At 42.2% G+C, this 18,840-nt stretch overlaps 2 protein-coding genes across 3 annotated transcripts in view; both read left to right on the forward strand.

The window, feature by feature from the left end:
* Nucleotides 1–11,854, forward strand: part of LOC103281601 (zinc finger protein 135) — a 32,764-nt gene extending 20,910 nt beyond the window's left edge. The window contains exons 1-2 of one of the 2 annotated variants that reach the window (XM_008123513.3): nucleotides 986–1,188; nucleotides 8,480–11,854. In XM_008123513.3, coding sequence (XP_008121720.1) covers nucleotides 8,659–9,867 — 1,209 coding nt within the window. In that variant the 5' untranslated portion in view covers nucleotides 986–1,188; nucleotides 8,480–8,658 and the 3' untranslated portion in view covers nucleotides 9,868–11,854. Of the gene's footprint in view, nucleotides 1–985; nucleotides 1,189–8,479 lie in introns of those variants that run through there. The other variant, XM_062979812.1, reaches the window with a different exon arrangement.
* Nucleotides 11,855–12,260: 406 nt separating this feature from the next.
* Nucleotides 12,261–15,046, forward strand: LOC100562982 (zinc finger protein 844). Its single transcript, XM_062979320.1, has one exon. It carries the CDS (start codon nucleotides 12,261–12,263, stop codon nucleotides 13,530–13,532), a length of 1,272 nt encoding a protein of 423 aa, XP_062835390.1. The 3' UTR covers nucleotides 13,533–15,046.
* Nucleotides 15,047–18,840: the final 3,794 nt, after the last annotated feature.

The raw sequence follows: 18,840 nt of genomic DNA on the forward strand, positions 1-18,840 counted from the left end.
TGAAGTCCAAACATTTAAAAGATAATATACCATTGTATCACCAACAACCCCAGATAAGAGAGGCGAAGTTATCCATATGAAAGGCCCAGGCCAGATCCTCCTTCACAGGCAACACCCGTAAACTTGAAAAGTAAAATAAGTAAAATAAGAGCGTTGAACTATTTACAATAGCAAGGTTTCTATGACACAAATAAATAAATACATTACAGGTTTACACGCAGCAGCCTCCACACACGGGAGCTTCAAAACAAGAGGCTTCCCTCACACAGGGTTTACCTCACACTGACAGGAATTAATTCCCTCCCTGAGGTAATTTATAATAACAAGGTTTCTATGACACAAATAAATAAATACATTACAGGTTTACACGCAGCATCTTCCACACACGGGAGCTTCAAAACAAGAGGCTTCCCTCACACAGGGTTTACCTCACACTGACAGGAATTAATTCCCTCCCTGAGGTAATTTATAATAACAAGGTTTCTATGACACAAATAAATAAATACATTACAGGTTTACACGCAGCATCTTCCACACACGGGAGCTTCAAAACAAGAGGTTTCTCTCACACAGGGTTTACCTCACACTGACAGGAATTAATTCCCTCCCTGAGGTAATTTATAATAACAAGGTTTCTATGACACAAATAAATAAATACATTACAGGTTTACACGCAGCATCTTCCACACACGGGAGCTTCAAAACAAGAGGTTTCTCTCACACAGGGTTTACCTCACACTGACAGAGGAATTAATTCCCGCCCTGAGGTAAAAGGTACCGCCAACGGGCTTCGGCCTACTCACTCTCCTCAAAGCGAGGCTGGCTTTGACCTGCTCACTCCAACAGGGCGGGGCTACCTACTGTTTCTGACTTCTGGGACTCAAAGCCCGAGGAAAAGGGGACACCCTTCAATTGGCCGCTTCCCCTTTAAACATGCAAATGAGCTCCGCGGGAGAGGGAGAGAGGGAGGGGGATGCTTCCCTCGAGCGTCAGTCATCCATCCAGCATCTCGGGCGGCCAATCAGGAGCGCGGGAGCTCAGCAGAGGCCCCGCCCCCCCGCGCCCAAAGGCCGCCGCCGCTTCGCCTGAGGGAGTGGTGACATCATTCAGGCCCCGCCCCCTTGGCCGCCGCCATTTTAGGAGGACGAAGCGGGAGCGACGGAGGCGAGCGAAGAGGACGGCGATGAGGTGAGGTGGCCTTGTGAGGGGGTTGAGGAGGGTGGAGTGTCCTCCCTCCCTCTCTCTCTCCCTGCCTGTCAATGGCGCATTCCTCGAGCGAGTGCTTCGCGGCCAAAGAGGAGGCGCCCGGCTCAGCCGAGAAGGCCTTCTCGCCGGCAGCGCGGCCTGCCTCCTTGAGTGACAGGCCAGAGCGGGGGGGGGGAGGGGTTTCTTTCACCCCAAGCCCTTTCCTGCCCGCCCTCTTCTCTTTCGGAGGCAGGAAGGGAAGGGAAACATTGGGGTCCCGAAAGGGTTGGCCTTGGCCATCCAGTCCAACCCCCTTATGCCATGAGAGAAGGCACAATCAAAGCACTCCCGAGAGACGGCCTCTGCGGGAAAGCCTCCCGAGAAGGAGACGCCCCCACCCTCCCAGGCAGCCCTCCAGGAAGTGTTGTCGAAGGCTTTCATGGCCGGGATCACAGGGTTGTTGTATGTTTTCCGGGCTGTCTGGCCATGTTCTAGAAGTATTCTCTCCTGATGTTTCGCCCACATCTATGGCAGGCATCCTCGGAGGTTGTGAAGTATGGAGAAACTAAGCAGGAAGGTTTATATATATCTGTGGGAAGTCCAGGGTGAGGGAAGAACTCTTGTCAGTTGGAGGCAAGCGTAAATGTTCCAGTTAATCACCCTAATTTGCATTGAATGGCTTCATCTACTGGCTAATTTCTGCCTGGGGGCATCCTTTGTTAGCTGCCCCTAGTTCCCATGTCTCAGAGAGTTGCTCCTTATTTACTGTTCTGATTTCTGAGTTTTTTTAATACTTGGAGCCAGATTTTGTTCATTTTCATGGTTTCCTCCTTTCTGTTCAAGTTGTCTACATGTTTGTGAATTTCAATGGCTTCTCTGTGTAGTCTGACGATAGTTGTTGGAGTCCTTGCTTAGTTTCTTCATACCTCACAACCTCTGAGGATGCCTGCCATAGATGTGGGCGAAACGAAATTTTGCACCAAAACATCGCAATGTATTGAAAACACTGACTAAAAAAACTTGGCTACTAACAAATTGACTATAAATAAAGATAGACTTGCATAAAATGAACTTATAGTAACAACACTGTAGGAAATTAAATCCATGAAAAGTCCATCTTTGCTGCCTAGAGAAACAGCTGTGGATCTGGGCGGGAGGCAGACTGTGTTGGATATTCCACAACATTGGAAAAGCAAATGTTGGATAAGTGAGAGACTACTGTATTATGGTAATTCCATTTTCCTGCTTTGGCATTTTTAGCTCCAACGTTTTCGCTAAAACAGGGTCGTCGTCGTCCCCCCCCCCCCCCCCCCCGTCCCCCTCACACACACACTCCTCTGATTTTTCAGGATGGATGGACTCCCATTTCCTTTTTAAATTTTTTTTTTACTGAATACAAGTTAACAATCTCACAACCTCTGAGGATGCCTGCCATAGATGTGGGCGAAACGTCAGGAGAGAATACTTCTAGAACATGGCCATACAGCCCGGAATACATACAACAACCCTCCAGGAAGTTCTTCCTCGTCTTTCCAGCCGAATCTCCTTCCCTGCCATGCGAACCCATGGCTCCCTTTTCCCAACCTGGTCTCTAGGGCAGCAGAAAAGCAGATCTCCCCCCTCGTTCCTCCTCAATGGGTCAGACACCCTTGGCCATCTTGACACATGTTTCTCATGTTCCCTCTCCACCGTCTCATCTCCCAGTTACACATGCCCCAGGAGGAAGGAGAAAGGGGAGAGAGGAAGGGGGGGTGGAAAGACAAAAGGGAAAGAAGGAAGGAGAAGGAAGGAAGGGTGGAAGGTAAGGAGGGAGGGAGAAGGAGAGAGGTAAAAAAGGAAGGATATGATGGTGAGAGAGAAAAGAGCCCAAGGGGCCACTGCATTCGGTCCCCGGGCCTGGGTTTGGCCATTCCTTCCTGCTACAGTTAATCTCCACTCGAGGATGGGCACAGCCTGACCCCCTTGGACTGCCGCCCAGCTCAGTGCAATCACACCTCGGGAGTTGTCATTCACAGTCTTTGGCAGAGACACTCCAAGGCCTGGTGGAACTACAACTTGGGCCTTGGGGATGGGTTGGGAGGGGTGGAGTGTCCCCCTAAAGAGGCCCTCCTCCCTGCCTGCCAATGCTGGCCTCAGTTGCCGTGTTCCTTGAGCGGCTGCTTTCCGGCCAAAGAAGAGGTGCCCGCAGCACGGCCTGCCTCCCTCTTCCTCCTCCACTCACAGGAAGAGGTGCGCAGGAGGGAGTCTCACTCGGTATCAGCCATGGCTTGAATTTCTGGGCTTTAGCCTGCCACTTTTGGACTCTCGCTTGCTTAAGCATTCCTACGAGTATCTCTGTCGATCTTATTTATTTATTTACTTACAGTATTTATATTCCACCCTTCTTTCTCACCCCAAAGGGGACTCAGGGCAGATCGCAATGTACATACACATGGCAAACATTCAATGCCATATAAACATAGAGACAGACACAGAGGCCATTTAACCTTCTCCAGCTTCTAGCTTCCTAAGGGTATGCTCGATTCCGGCCACAGGGGGACCAGCTGTTTCATCATCCACTGTGACACCTTGATGGATACTTCCTCATTCCAAACACTGCTGGACAAATTTTATTGTGTCGTAAATTAGTTAAATGAGCCCCCCCCCCCCCTAACATAAGTAGTGCCTAAATTTCCTACTTGATAGATGCAACTGTCTTTCGGGTTGCTTAGGTCAACAATTAGCATGGCTATTTTTTATTTTAATGGTCGGGTGCACACTCCGACATGGGCTGGCCTCAAACTCATGACCTCTTTGGTCATAGTGATTTATTGCAGCTGGCTACTAACCAGCCTGTGCCACAGCCCTTTGACTTTGGCATGCTGGCTGATATCCAAACGGGATGATGGGCCGGGAATGTGAAGTGTGATGACGTCTCTCAGGCATTATAGGCACCAGTAGGAGGAAAAGAGAAAAATCAAACTGTGGGGGAGGAAATGGAGAAAGCAGGGGCAGCCTCCTTCCAAGGGAGAGCCAAGGCTAGCCAAAACCAGAGACACCTTCAGTCAACTCCGCTCAAGGCCTGACCAAAGGAGAATAAAGGGGCACCATGACTTCCCTCGATCTAGGCATAGACTAACCGCATTGGCTTTTTCAGCTGCTGCATCACACCCTTGGCTCATGTTCCACTTTTTGTCCATAAAGACTCCAAGATCTTTTTCACACAAACTGTTGTCAAGCCATTTTCAGCTGCTGCATCACACCCTTGGCTCATGTTCCACTTTTTGTCCATAAAGACTCCAAGATCTTTTTCACACAAATTGTTGTCAAGCCAGGCCTCACCCATTCTGTCTCTGCATTTTATTTATTTTTTTCTGCGCAAGTGTAGCATCTGTGTAGCATCCTATCTTGCAACAAAAACGTGTTGGTTACATTTGTATATTGTTTTCTTGGTGGAATAACAATGTTTTGTTTCAGAAGGAAAGCTGTGATTTCATACAAATCTTTATATACAGAAAGATCCACTTGTTTACTATGCAGGAGCAGACTCTTAACTGTTTATAACTTATTATACTAACTACTTCTTGAAATACCTTTTATTAACATACTCCCTGACTATATTCACTGACAACCAACTTTCATGACCTAGCAGTTAGCTTTCCCTGTCCTAACTGACTTTAGAATGTTCGGGTTTTCTTTTTCAACTGCCATTTCTTTGGGTTGTTGTATGTCTTTTGGGCTGTGTGGCCATGTTCCAGAAGTATTCTCTCCTGACGTTTTGCCCACATCTATGGCAGGCATCCTCAGAGGTTGTGAGGTATGGATAAACTAAGTAAGGAAAGGAAAGAATATATATCCGTGTAGAGTCCAGGGTGTGGCAAGAGTCTTTTGTCATTGGGAAGCCAGCATTAATGTTTCAGTTAATCACCCTAATTAGCATTGGAAAGGTTTTTGTCTCTTGCCTGGGGGCATCCTTTGTTCAGTCATTAGCTGTGCCCTCAGAGTGTTGGTTCCCATCTACTGTTTTGATTTTAATATTGGTAGCCAGATTTTGTTCCTTTTCATGGTTTCTTCCTTTCTGTTGAAATTGTCCACATGCTTGTGGATTTCAATGGCTTCTCTGTGTAGTCTGACATGATAGTTGTTGGAGTGATCCAGCATTTCTGTGTTCTCAACAGAAATGTGGGCGAAACGTCAGGAGATAATACTTCTGGAACATGGCCACACAGCCCGAAAGACATACAACAAACCTGTGATCCCGGCCATGAAAGCCTTCGACAACACATTGCCATTTCTTGGCTATCTCCCCTTTCAAATTCTAGCGCCTGCTCATTTACATATGATCAATCAGGTCGCCTCTATGTAAATTAGCTCCTCCCCTGGTGCTGCCTTCTAAGAATCACAAAATGGCTGTTCACACACCACCCCTGCAAGATAGGCCATGTTTAAACGTTAACAATCATATCTAAAATTTACACTATAATTAAACATTTTGCTGCAGATGCTTTTCCATCAAATCTTATGTGTGGCATTGGCAGATAATAATAACAACAACTACTTCGGGGGACTAAACAGAGTTTTACAAAAGGTTGCTTTCCCATTACAACTTTTGTGTTTAATAATAATAATTTTATTTTTGTACCCCGCCACCATCTCCCCAGAGGGACTCGGGGCGGCTTACAGATATAAAACCAGCATACAGTATACGGTTTTACAGTGAGAGCTAATGATAATAATATTAGGTTGTTACTGAAGACTTTGATGTTTCAGCAGGCTTTCGAAGATACAGTCATTAATTAATCAGCCCCAGAGGGTTTTTAATAATCTATCCTGTATTTATTACGGTCTTGCCTTTTATGTGTTTTTAATGTAATTTTTTATCCTGTATTGTTGTTTTAATTGCTATATTGCATTACTGTTTTATCTGTTTTATATTGTGATTGTATTATGTTGTTTATATTTTGTCCTTGTGTTGTTTGGGCCTCTGCCCCATGTAAGCCGCCCCGAGTCCCCACGGGGAGATGGTGGCGGGGTATAAATAAAGTTTATTATTATTATTAATACAATATATCAATTAAAACAAAAATACAGGATAAAAAATTGCATTTAAAACACATAAATGGTAAAATCGTAATAAATACAGGATAGATTATTAAAAACCCTCTGGGGCTGATTAATTAATGACTGTATCTCCAAAGAATATCAAGACAGACAATCCCGCAATACTTGCTTTGAGTGCACACTACCTTATATTCCAGTTCAAAGCAGAAAATGTGGGATTTTATTCAGCTGTGTGGAAGGGCCCTCATATAACCCAGTTCAAGACATATATTGTGGGATTTTTGCCTTGATATTTGGGGTTATAAGGCTGTATGGAAGGGCCCTTGGTTCACAGCAGATATTGTGATTTTCTGCTTTCAACTGGACTCAGATAACCTAAGGCCCTTGAGTTTGGCATTGGCACTCCAATCACAATGAATTCCCTCCCCAAAAGATAAAATACAGAAGGCCTCCCTGCTTCCTCAAAAAAGATGCGGAAAATGTGAGCAAAGCCGGCCTTCCCAAGCGACTCTGTGTGAGGCGTTTACTTGCTTGCTTCCCTGGAGCGGTCGGCGAGGCCTAAACTGCCAGGCCTCAAAACTATTAGCGAACAGAGAAACCCACAGGAGGAGGAAGGGGCAAAGAAGGCGATTTTCAGGCAGCCCTTGAAGGTTGGCTTGGGCCAAATCTTGAGAGGAAAGGCCCACGGAAGAGCCCGCTTCCCTCCCTGTAATGAATTTATAATGACTGCCACCAATTTATAAAGAACGACTAAAGTTCTTTCAGGCAGGAGGAATCTTTTTATCCCACCGCTGCCACCAATTTGTAAAGGAGGGTAGCCTAGAAGACCCAATTAATAACGAATAGATGTCCCAAATAATAAAAGATAACTGCCACCGATTAGTGGAAATGCAGCCACCACTGTGTGGAGAGACACCTTTAGATTATAAAAGTGCTCAACCACCCAATAGCTCAGAGGAAGCCCTTTACTTTATTCGGTGTTAAAATGGTGGCGCAATTGTGCTGAGGGAGTCTATAGATGACAGAGGCTTTGATGTAAAAAGAACAATATCAAGTTTATTCAGGCACAAGCTTGGTGGTTACAAAATATGTTTCACTTAGAGGTATTCTTATTAACAGTTACAATACTAGAATGAGATGAATCAAACTCTAAAGTATCACTTCTTTTACTTTTTCAAATACGTTACAACTTGTACCCTCGGTTTGCTTCTGACATGATAAATAAATATCTCATTAATTACAAATCATTATTTGTTGAGTTTAAATTTGTATCTATAAATTTGGAAATTAAAAATGATACTTTCCTCCATCATAGGGTAGTAGTCCTCAATCCTCAAGAACTTCCCCTTTAAAAGTTGATCATTTCATTGTTTCCTTTACAGTCTCTGCCTTCATTTTCCTTTGGAGTTCATAAAAAAAGTTGTCTTATATAAATCCTACTTTCCAAGGGTCTTGATGGGTCTTAAAGGGAAGGGATTTGTTTGGATGGTCGACAAGTTAGCTGGAAAACAGCTGCTTGATTGTGTGTGTGTGTGTGTTTCATCTTCTATCTCCTCAGCAGCAAAACACCCAGGGGCTGCAACCTCCACAAAAATCTTCCCACAGACTTACAGCTTTCCCAGTTGTTACCCTGCTGTTTTCAGGGTTTGCACAGATCTACACTTCTTCTTGGCTTAATCTATGTTTAGCCAGAAGAACTCTGCCCTCTAGAAATAAACAATCATTCTAATGGCTCTGGACGAAGACTTTCGCCATTCTGCCTGTCACCGTGCCTAAACCAGAAGTCCGAATGCATCTTCCAAAAGGTAACCAGGGAATACTTTTTTTAGCATTTAGCACATTCCTGGTAATTCAGGGAAACACATTATCCAGTGAATGATGCCCTTTAATATTGCAAAGAACCGTTAATGTCTGCTGGCCTTCCTGCCTTCCGTTCCTGTAGCCACATTTGTGTTCAGCCCAGTGAAATTAGTGGGATGACCCAAAATTAAGAATGCCTATTTTTCCTTCTATCATTTATTCAGTCTTTTCTTCCTCTGTCCCTTCCATCTTCTTTCTTTCTGGATTAATTCCTTTCTTTTTAAAGAATCATTGATTCCCTTTGCCGGTATCTGTGTATGTGCTTGAACCCTGATGTCTTCATTGCTTGGTATTTCCATTTTCAACATGACCCATGAAGGGAAAGGGGGGAAATCTTGGAGGTGAAGAAGGTTTCTGGCTTTCGTCCTTGATCTTTTGCTTCTTTCTTCACCAGGGAAAAGAGGACTCTTTCAAGCAACCTCTTGGATGCAGTAAGGAAACCAATAATATAGGAAGACGAAATCCTGTCAACGTGGTGATGTTGCTAAATTCTAGACTTCAGTTACAGATAATAAAGCAAACAGGAAGAGTCAAGTATCTTTATTAAAATTAAACACCCATATCACTGTTGACATGGAGGAGAAAGCATCTAAATGCCTGGATGGTGGAAAGAGCTTCACTAAGAGGGATAATCTGCAGCAACATGAAAGGACTCGCACGGAGGAGAAACCCTATGAATGCCTGGAGTGTGGGAAGAGGTTCACTCATAGTTCAAATCTTTGTGAACATCAAAGAATTCACACTGGGGAGAAACCCTATACATGCCTCGAGTGTGGACGGAGTTTCACTCAGATTTCAGGTCTACGTTCACATCAAAGGATTCACACTGGGGAGAAACCCTATATATGCCTGGAGTGTGGGAAGAGGTTCAGTCATAGTTCAAATCTATGTGAACATCAACGAATTCACACTGGGGAGAAGCCCTATAAATGCCTTGAGTGTGGACAGAGCTTCACTCATATTTCAAATCTACGTTCACATCAAAAGACTCACACTGGGGAGAAACCGTATACATGCATGGAGTGTGGACAGAACTTCACTTGTAGTGCACATCTAAGTTCGCATCAATTGACTCACACTGGGGAGAAACCCTATACATGCCTGGTATGTGGACAGAACTTCACTCATAGTTCAGGTCTACGTTCACATCAAAGGGCTCACTCTGGGGAGAAACCCTATAAATGCCTGGAATGTGAACAGAGCTTCACTCATAGTTCAGGTTTACGTTCACATCAAAGGACTCACACTGGGGAGAAACCCTATAAATGCCTGGATTGTGGACGGAGCTTCACTCGTAGTGAACATCTACAAAGACATCAAAAGTTTCACACTGGGGAAAAACCCTATACATGCCTGGAGTGTGGAAAGGGCTTTGCTCAAAATGGAGACTTACGTTCACATCAAAGGACTCACACTGGGGAGAAACCCTATAAATGCCTGGAGTGTGGACAGAGCTTCTCTCGTAGTACAAATCTACTTACGCATCAAAGGACTCACACTGGAGAGAAACCCTATAAATGTCTGGAGTGTGGACAGAGCTTCGCTCATAATTCCAGTCTACGTAATCATCAAAGGGCTCACACTGGGGAGAAACCCTATATTTGCCTGGAATGTGGACAGAGCTTCAGTCATAGTTCAGTTTTATGTTCACATCAAAGAATTCACACTGGGGAGAAACCTTATGAATGCTTGGAGTGTGGGAAGAGGTTCACTCATAGTTCAAATCTATATCGACATCAGAGGACACACACTGGGGAGAAACCCTATAAAGACATAGCATAAGAACACCCATGAAATGCCACATAACACCAGTGCTGCAGCATCTGCATTGGCTTCCAACTGATTACCGTGGTCTATATAAGATGCTAGTTCTGACCTTTAAAACTCTTTACGGCCAGGGCCCATCGTACCTTAGGGACCGTCTCTCCTTCTCCCATCATCGGAGGTCGCAACGACCATCACAATGAGACTTACTTTATGTACCGGGTCCTAGAGAAGTGCACTCAAGACCTGGCTCTTTACTAGAGCTTTTAATCTATGTTAATTTTATTAATATTTGTACGTATGTATTTTTATCCTTTACAATTTTATCTTGTAAATCGCCTAGAGCCTCGTGGATGGAGGGCGATTAATAAGTAATTAAATGATGATGATAAAATCATATAATCATAGAATAATAGGGTTGGAAGAGACCATGTGGGCCATCTAATTCAACCCTGTTGTGATTTTATATTTTTCATATGCTTTTATGAATTTAACCAAAATTGTTTTAATAGTAATTTTTATCATGTCATAAGCGATTTGAGAACATACTGCAAGTTGCTTCTGGTGTGGTAGCATTGGCCGTCTACAGAGACAATGCCCAGGGGACTCTTGTATGTGTTACCATCCTGCTGGGAAGCTGACAGACGGGAGCTCACTTCTCGTGAATTCGAACTGGCAACCTTCAGGTTAGCAACCCAACCTTCACGTCAGCAGTCCAGCCGGCACAAGGATTTAACCAATTGTGTCACTACGGCTCTAGGTTTTAATATTAATGATGTTTAATACTGCCTTCCTTATGATCAAGCTCTCGTATCCATAGGGTACTATGAGGAATGCCGTTGCTTTGACTATGCAGACCTTAGTTGCCAATGTGATGTCTCTACTCTTCATTAGTTTATCATCGAGGTTGGAAGTGGCTCTCCTCTCAAGAAGGAAACGTCTTCTCACTTCCTGGCTGCAGTCTGCGTCTGCTGTCATCTTTGCACTTCCCCAGGTTGGGATTTATTGCATTGGTCACAGCAAAGACATTCCTAAGACCCTGCATGAAAAGCCTGTGTTTCGCTGGCTCTCCTTCAGCTGCTGAAAATCTTCCCCTGGAGAGAAGACAAGGAAGAAAAGGGGAAGTGGGCAAAGGTGAAAGATGCCAGGAAAAAGGCATTATGGGTGGAGCTGTGGTTATCTTTGCATCCCATCCTGGGGCTGAGCCAAGGGAATGAATGGCCCAATGCGGACCTTGTTCAGCAGAGTGACATTATTTGAACTTCTCAAACAAGCCTCATTGTGGTTTTGAATTAGGTGGGTGGAGAGGTAGGGTCTTGCTTCGCTGCAGGATTCCTTTAGGAAAAGACAGAAAATTTGGTGGCAGCAGGTATCTGATTTAGGATGCTCAGAAAGCAGACCTGGGACTCATTATGGGACGGGAGGCAGCCCAGTAATCTTTGTGTCTCTTAGCATTTAGCACATCCTGGTAATTCAGGGAAACACATTATCCAGTGAATGATGCCGTTCCTTTGGTCACATTTGTGTTCAGCCCAGTGAAATCAATGGGATGCTCAAAAATTAGGAGTTATAATAAATAAATAAACTTTATTTTTATATCCCGCCCCATCTCCCCGAAGGGACTCGGGGCGGCTCACAACAGGGACAAGCTCGAAGAACAACAACATATTTAACATAAACTTAAAACATTCCAACAATACTCAAAATAAACTAATGGACAAATACATTAAAATCCAAGCAGATAAAATCAGAGTAATTAAAAGCAACCCAGTGGGGACAGGTTTCATAAAGTGCTGTATCATGGAAATAAGTAGCAGTGATAAAGTTCCACGTTTTCCTTCTATCATTCATGCATTCTTTCCTTCCTCTATCCCTCCCATCTCCTTTCTTTCTGGATTAATTCCCTTCATTTTAAAGAATCATTTATTCCCTTTACTGACATCTGTGTATGTCCTTGAGCCCTGATGTTTGCATTTCCATTTTCAACATGACCCATGGAGAGAAAGAGGGAAAATTTTGGATGTAAAGAAGGTTTCTGTCTTTCATACTTGATCTTTTGCTTCTTTTTTCACCAGGGAAATGAGGATTCTGGAGTGACTACTTGAGTGCAGTAAGAAAACAAATAATATAGGAAGAGGAAATCCTCTCAAGATGATGATCTTGCTGAATTCTTGACTTCACTTACATTTAATAAAAGAAAGAAGAATCAAGTATCCTTACTGTTGACATGGAGGAGAAAGCATCCAAATGCCTGGATGGTGGAAAGAGCTTTACTAAGAGAAGAAATCTACATTCACATCAAAGGACTCACACTGGGGAGAAATCGTATACATGCCTGGAATGTGGACAGAGCTTCAATAATAGTTCAGGTCTATATAGGCATCAAAGGACTCACACTGGGGAGAAACCCTATGCATGCCTGGAGTGTGGGAAGAAGTTCACTCAGAGGGGAAATCTATGTCAACATCAAAGAATTCACACTGGGGAGAAACCCTATACATGCCTTGAGTGTGGGCAGAGCTTCATGTATAGTTCAGGTTTACGTTCACATCAAAGGTTTCACACTGGTGAGAACCCCTATAGATGCCTTGAGTGTGGACGGAGCTTCACTCATAGTTCGGGTCTACGTTCACATCAGAGAACTCACACTAGGGAGAAACTCTATACATGCCCCGAATGTGGACAGAGCTTCACTCAGATTTCAGGTCTACGTTCACATCAAAGAACTCACACTGGGGAAAAACCCTATATATGCTTGGAGTGTGGGAAGAGGTTCACTCATAGTTCAAATCTACGTGAACATCGAAGAATTCACACTGGGGAGAAACCCTATAAATGCCTTGAGTGTGAACAGAGGTTCACTTATAGTTCAGGTCTACATAGACATCAAAGGATTCACACTGGAGAGAAACCCTATACATGCCTGGAGTGTGGGAAGAAGTTCACTCATAGTTCAAATCTACGTGAACATCAAAGAATTCACACTGGGGAGAAACCCTATACATGCCTCGAGTGTGGACAGAGCTTCACTCATAGTTCAGGTCTACATTCACATCAAAGGATTCACACTGGAGAGAACCTGTATAGATGCCTGGAATGTGGACAGAGCTTCATTTATAGTTCAGGTTTACGTTCACATCAAAGAATTCACACTGGGGAGAAACTCTATACATGCCTCGAGTGTGGAAGGAGCTTCACTCAGATTTCAGGTCTACGTTCACATCAAAGGACTCACACTGGGGAGAAACCCTATACATGCCTGGAGTGTGGGAAGAGGTTCAGTCATAGTTCAAATCTACGGGAACATCAAAGAATTCACACTGGGGAGAAACCCTATACATGCCTTGAGTGTGAACAGAGCTTCACTCAGATTTCAAATCTACGTTCACATCAAAAGACTCACACTGGGGAGAAACCGTATACATGCCTGGATTGTGGACAGAGCTTCACTCGTAGTCAACATCTACGTTCACATCAATGGTCTCACACTGGGGAGAAACCCTATACATGTCTGGAGTGTGGACAAACCTTCGCTCATAGTTCAGGCCTGCATTCACATCAAAGGACTCACACTGGGGAAAAACCCCATAAATGCCTGGATTGTGGACAGAGCTTCTCTCGTAGTGCAAATCTACGTGAACATCAAAGGACTCACACTGGGGAGAAACCCTATAAATGCCTAGAATGTGGACAGAGCTTCACTTATAGTTCAAGTCTACGTTCACATCAAAGGACTCACGCTGGGAAGAAACCCTATAAATGCCTGTAGTGTTGACAAGTTTCACTCGTACAAGTCTTCACATCAAAGGGCTCACACTGGGGGGAAACCCTATAAATGTTTGGAATATGCACAGAGTTTAACTCAGAGGGCAGTGCTACGTAAACATCAAAGGACTTACTGGGGAGAAACCCTATATATACCTGGAGGGTGCTAAGACCTTTACTCGTATTTCAAATCTACATAAATATCAAAAGACTCATACAGGGTAGAAACCCTATACATGCCTTGAATGTGAACAGAGCATTACTCATAGTCCAACTCTACATAAATATCAAAGAACTCACCCTGGGGAGAAACCCTATAAAGACGTAACATAAAATCATAGAATAATGGAGTTGGAAGAGATCACATGGGCCATCTAATCCAACCCTGCTGTGATTTTATATGCTTTTATGGATTTAACCAAAATTGTTTTAATATTAGTGATGTTTAATACTGTTGTAATATTTATTTATTTTTATGTTTTAAGTTGTATTGCAATGCTTTTAATTTCTGGGCTGCTTTGAGTCTCAGTATGTAGAGAAAAATCATGATATAAACAAACGACAATAATAACCCCCTGCCATGCAGGAAAAATACAATTAAGGTATCCCTGAGAGATGGCATGTAGAAAGAGCTTCTCTGAGGGTTTAAATCTGCATAGACATAGAATTCACATTGAAGGGAACCATGGTAATTGATCCCAGAGAGTCTCTCTAAGACAGAGCTTTCCAAACCTTTCATGTTTTTGGCACTTTTTATTACCTACATGGTAATTCAGTTTAACTAGCAAAACAGAGGTTAAACCAACCCCATGTAAGATTTTTGTCAGAAATATTAAGTATTAATTAGGTATTTATGATTACAAAAGTGTAGGCCGATTCTGTTCCATAGCTGGGCCTGAAACCAGATTGGAACCAGACTGGAATCCAAGACACCCAATTGTGCCCATGCCTGCGCAATATGCAAACTGGATCGGATTGGTGTTGCTTCTGGTGCTGCTGGAAAGGCAGGGTTGCCAAGACCTCCAAAGGCAAGGCTGTTGGGCGAGTGGGTTTAAGGGGGACGTGGTTAGAAAGGAAATTTTCAAGGATACTTCTAATGACTATAAGTCCCATATGTCGTGATTTACTGTTATTTGACCTAATTTGCAGAAGGCCCTTGTGAGGCCCATGTTTGAGAGAAAACACTGATGTTTGAATGATGTTGCTGCAGAGAGGAAGTCACCTTCCAAGGATAAAATACGGGGTGTTTGAAAAAGAACTCCCTAGTTTTAATGCAGTTTACATTAAAACTCGGGAGTTCTTTTTCAAACACCCTTTGTATGAGGACAGAACTGGTTAGCTAGAACTCCTTAAGTTTCCCAGCCGTTTCGGAGTTAAGCTTGCAACAGAAGTAGATAAGCTTGGGGTCATTAACATGAAAGCACCATTGTCTAAAGCAGGGGTCCTCAAACTTTTAAAGCAAAGGGCCGGTCTACAATCCTTCAGACTATGGAGGGGCCGAATTATCATTTGAAAAAAAATACGAACAAATTCCTATGCACACTGCACATGTCTTATTTGTAGTGCAAAACAACAACAACAACAACAATGAAAGAACAATACAATATTTAAAAATGAAAACAATCTTAACCAATATAAACCTATCAGGATTTCAATGGAAAGTGTGGGCCTGCTTCTGGCCAATGAGATAGTCAGTTAATTAGGATTGTTGTTGTTGTTGTTGTTGTTGTTGTTGTGTGCCTTCAAGTCATTTCAGCATTTGGGTGAGCCTAAGTCTAAAATTAATTATTTATTTACTTACTACATTTATTTACTACATTTATATCCCACCCTTCTTACCCCGAAGGGGACTCAGGGCAGCTGTATGTACATACAATATATGATATTATTAGCCTAGCAAAATATTAGCATTATACATTACTATATTGAACTATACCACTATACTGTAATACTATATGTAATATATAACATATAATTAATATTATTATATGGTATTATTATTAGTATTATATTGTATAACATTATAATATTTTTATCAATATTATATGTATATACAATCTATTATATTATAAAAATGATATAAAAATATTATATTATAAAACTGGGGGCGGGGGCCAGGTAAATGACCTTGGAGGGCCGCATCCGGCCCCCGGGCCTTAGTTTGGGGACCCCTGGTCTAAAGAATCCTATGTTGCCTTTTGCTTGTTAGAACAGAGAAACCAAATGAAATTGTATGTGAGTTAAGATGCTTGTGACGTAATCAATATTAGATGAATGGGATAAATTATCTTTGTACACCATTGAGAAGATGTTTGTAACTTTTTGTGAGAATGAAAAAGGCCTTGCAACCCATTTCAGGGGGCAAAAAAATCTTTGATTGCATTTTTATCGTGGCAGAAGCGACTTGAGAACATACTGCAAGTTGCTTCTGGTGTGATAGAATTGGCTGTCTACAGAGACGTTGCCCAGGGGACTCCTGTGTGGGTTACCCTCCTGCTGGGAGGTTGACAGATGGGAGCTCACTCCGTCTCCTGGATTTGAACCAGCAGCCTTCAGATCAGCAGTCCAGCTGGCACAAGGATTTAAACAATTGCGCCACTAGGTTTTAATATTAATGATGTTCAATACTGTTTTAATATTTGTATATTTTAATTTGTATAGCAATGCTTTTGATTTATGAGCTGCTTTGAATCTCCATATTGAGAGAAAAAGTGGGATATAAGTAAAAATGATGACGATGATAATAATAATAACAACAACAAACCCCTGCCATGCAGGAAAAGCACCATCAAAGTATCCCTGAGAGATGTCATGTGGAAAGAGTTTCTCTGAGAGTTGAAATCTACATTGACATAGAATTCACACTGGAGGGAACCATGTGCCAAATATCAATTAGACTTCCTCTAATTATGTGTTTATTAAAAGCCTTATTTAGCCTCTCTCCTTCATACCATAGATATGCATGCCACCCAAATCTTAGTCAGTGACTTTCTAAATTAAGTAAATGTGTATTCTTGAATTGTATCCAATCTCTGAGCCAGCTTATTCAGGCGGCTTCATAGTAAGCTCTTAGGTCTGGTAAATTTACCCCCCCCCCCCAAAAAAAATCAGTTAGATTCTTGTACGCAATCCTGGCTTTTTTCGCTCACCAAATGAATTTCATGATGTCTCTTTTCCATGCGTTAAAAATGTTGGTCCCTTTAGCGATAGGCATGTTCTGAAATAGAAGGAGCATTTTGGGGAGCATCCTCCTCTTAATTATTGCTACCCTGCCCAGCCATGTTAATGGTAACTTCTGCCAATTATTCAGGTTTCCTTTGATCTCTGGCCACATCTTTCCATGTTAGAGAAGTTAATGCCATACTTATTTCTTTCAAGCTGTCCTTTCTCATCTTTCCTAATGTAATCAAAGTTTTGTTTATTTGACCAAACACTTCATTCCCCAAAGGTGCTGATATCAAATGGTTTTTAAAAGTCATTAATTAATCAGCCCCAGTGGGTTTTTAATAATTTATCCTGTTTTTATCATGGTCTTACCATTTATGTGTTTTAAATGAAATTTTTATCTTGTATTGTTGTTTATATTGATATATTGTATTATTGTTTCATCTTTTTATATTGTGATTGTATTGTGTTGCTTATATTTTGTTTTTATGTTGTTTGGGCCTTTGCCCCATGTAAGCCGCCCCGAGTCCCCATGGGGAGATGGTGGCGGGATATAAATAAAGTTTTATTATTATTATTATTATTATTATTATTATTATTATTATTATTATTATTAGAATCAACAGAGCTCTCTCCTGTGCTGCAAGACTTCCCATGGCAATTGTCCCAAAGAGGACCATTTATTAGCCTGTGTTTCTATATCCCAAGAAGTTGCAACTCCTATTCCAGTTCCCTCAAGAATCATGTCCATGAGGTCTCTTTTTACTCTTCTCCAAATTGTCCTCCTTTTCCCTGTAAAATCTAAATAGCTGTTAGTAAATTGTGCACACTCGGGTTTTATCTTTGAAATATTAAACATATTAGACATAGTCATATTTAAATTTATAGTCCAATGGTGTAAATTAGGGGCGATAACATATGGAATTGGATGGTGTTATTGTTTTATTACATTTACAGTTCATTCCACAGTACTACTCTCGGTTTGATTTTTTATTTGTACATAATTATGTATCAGCGGCCTAGTTTTCTGTTTGGCTTATACATGACACGTTGTATTTTCTGTTTCATTCAGTACTCCCCAAACCATCAACACCTGGATCTGCATACATTCAGCTGACACGTCGCATTTTGTGTCAGAACGTGTCGTTATGAATATCTTTTCAATAACTTTAAAGAATAGGTTCATTTTATTGCAATTTTAGTGTGAGAGGTATATCAGAACTTTTACAGAACAACATTTAGATATACAGACATACAGATTCTATGCAGCTACATTGGATTTACAACCTACTAACACTGGCTAACAGGCAGACAAAGAAGGGTTACATTTTCACTCGGCGTTCACACACGTTCATGCATTCATCCTCATGCATACTTCCAAATACTACCATATCCTTTTCTCCCTTCTTAGAGAAGTGATCAGACTGTGTTCCGTTGCATATCTGCCATTTTCCCATACACCATCTCTACTGAGCATAGCGGGTGAACAGCATCTCTGTCTGTCACAATTTCTGGATTGTCATAAGGTCACTTACATAGCAATATTTTGCTGATGTTGTTGCAAAGTTGTAAATGAATGACAAACGTCTTCAATCCTGGCTCCATCTCATTTTCCTGGACTAGATGTTGATTCTTCTTGATTAGTGTTGGCCTTGTGTTGACTTCCTTCTCAACACCCTTAACTTAAAAGAGCCATTGTCTCTGCCCCAAAAGCTCATCAAGTCAGCAAATGTTGACATGTAAACAGATGTAAACATTTCCCTTCTCGCTGTCAGTTCTTATCACAGTTAGCAAGCAAGTCAACTATTTCAGGTCTCATTAACAACTTTTAATTACAGTTCAGCAAGCAGGTAGTTAGTCATTGCAGGCATTAATATTTTAGAATGGTGTCTCCAAAATTTAGCTCTCATTCCTTCCTTCCTTCCTTCCATACAGTTCATTCAAACCGACACATAACAAATCCACATTTATCAAATCTGCACACACTATTTTTGTGACAATGTCATCCATTCAGATTCAGGTGTCGGTGGTGGCCAGGAAGGCCGTCACACAGCTAAAACT

Source organism: Anolis carolinensis, chromosome 4 (genome assembly GCF_035594765.1).
Source record: "Anolis carolinensis isolate JA03-04 chromosome 4, rAnoCar3.1.pri, whole genome shotgun sequence".
Taxonomy (NCBI): domain Eukaryota; kingdom Metazoa; phylum Chordata; class Lepidosauria; order Squamata; family Dactyloidae; genus Anolis; species Anolis carolinensis.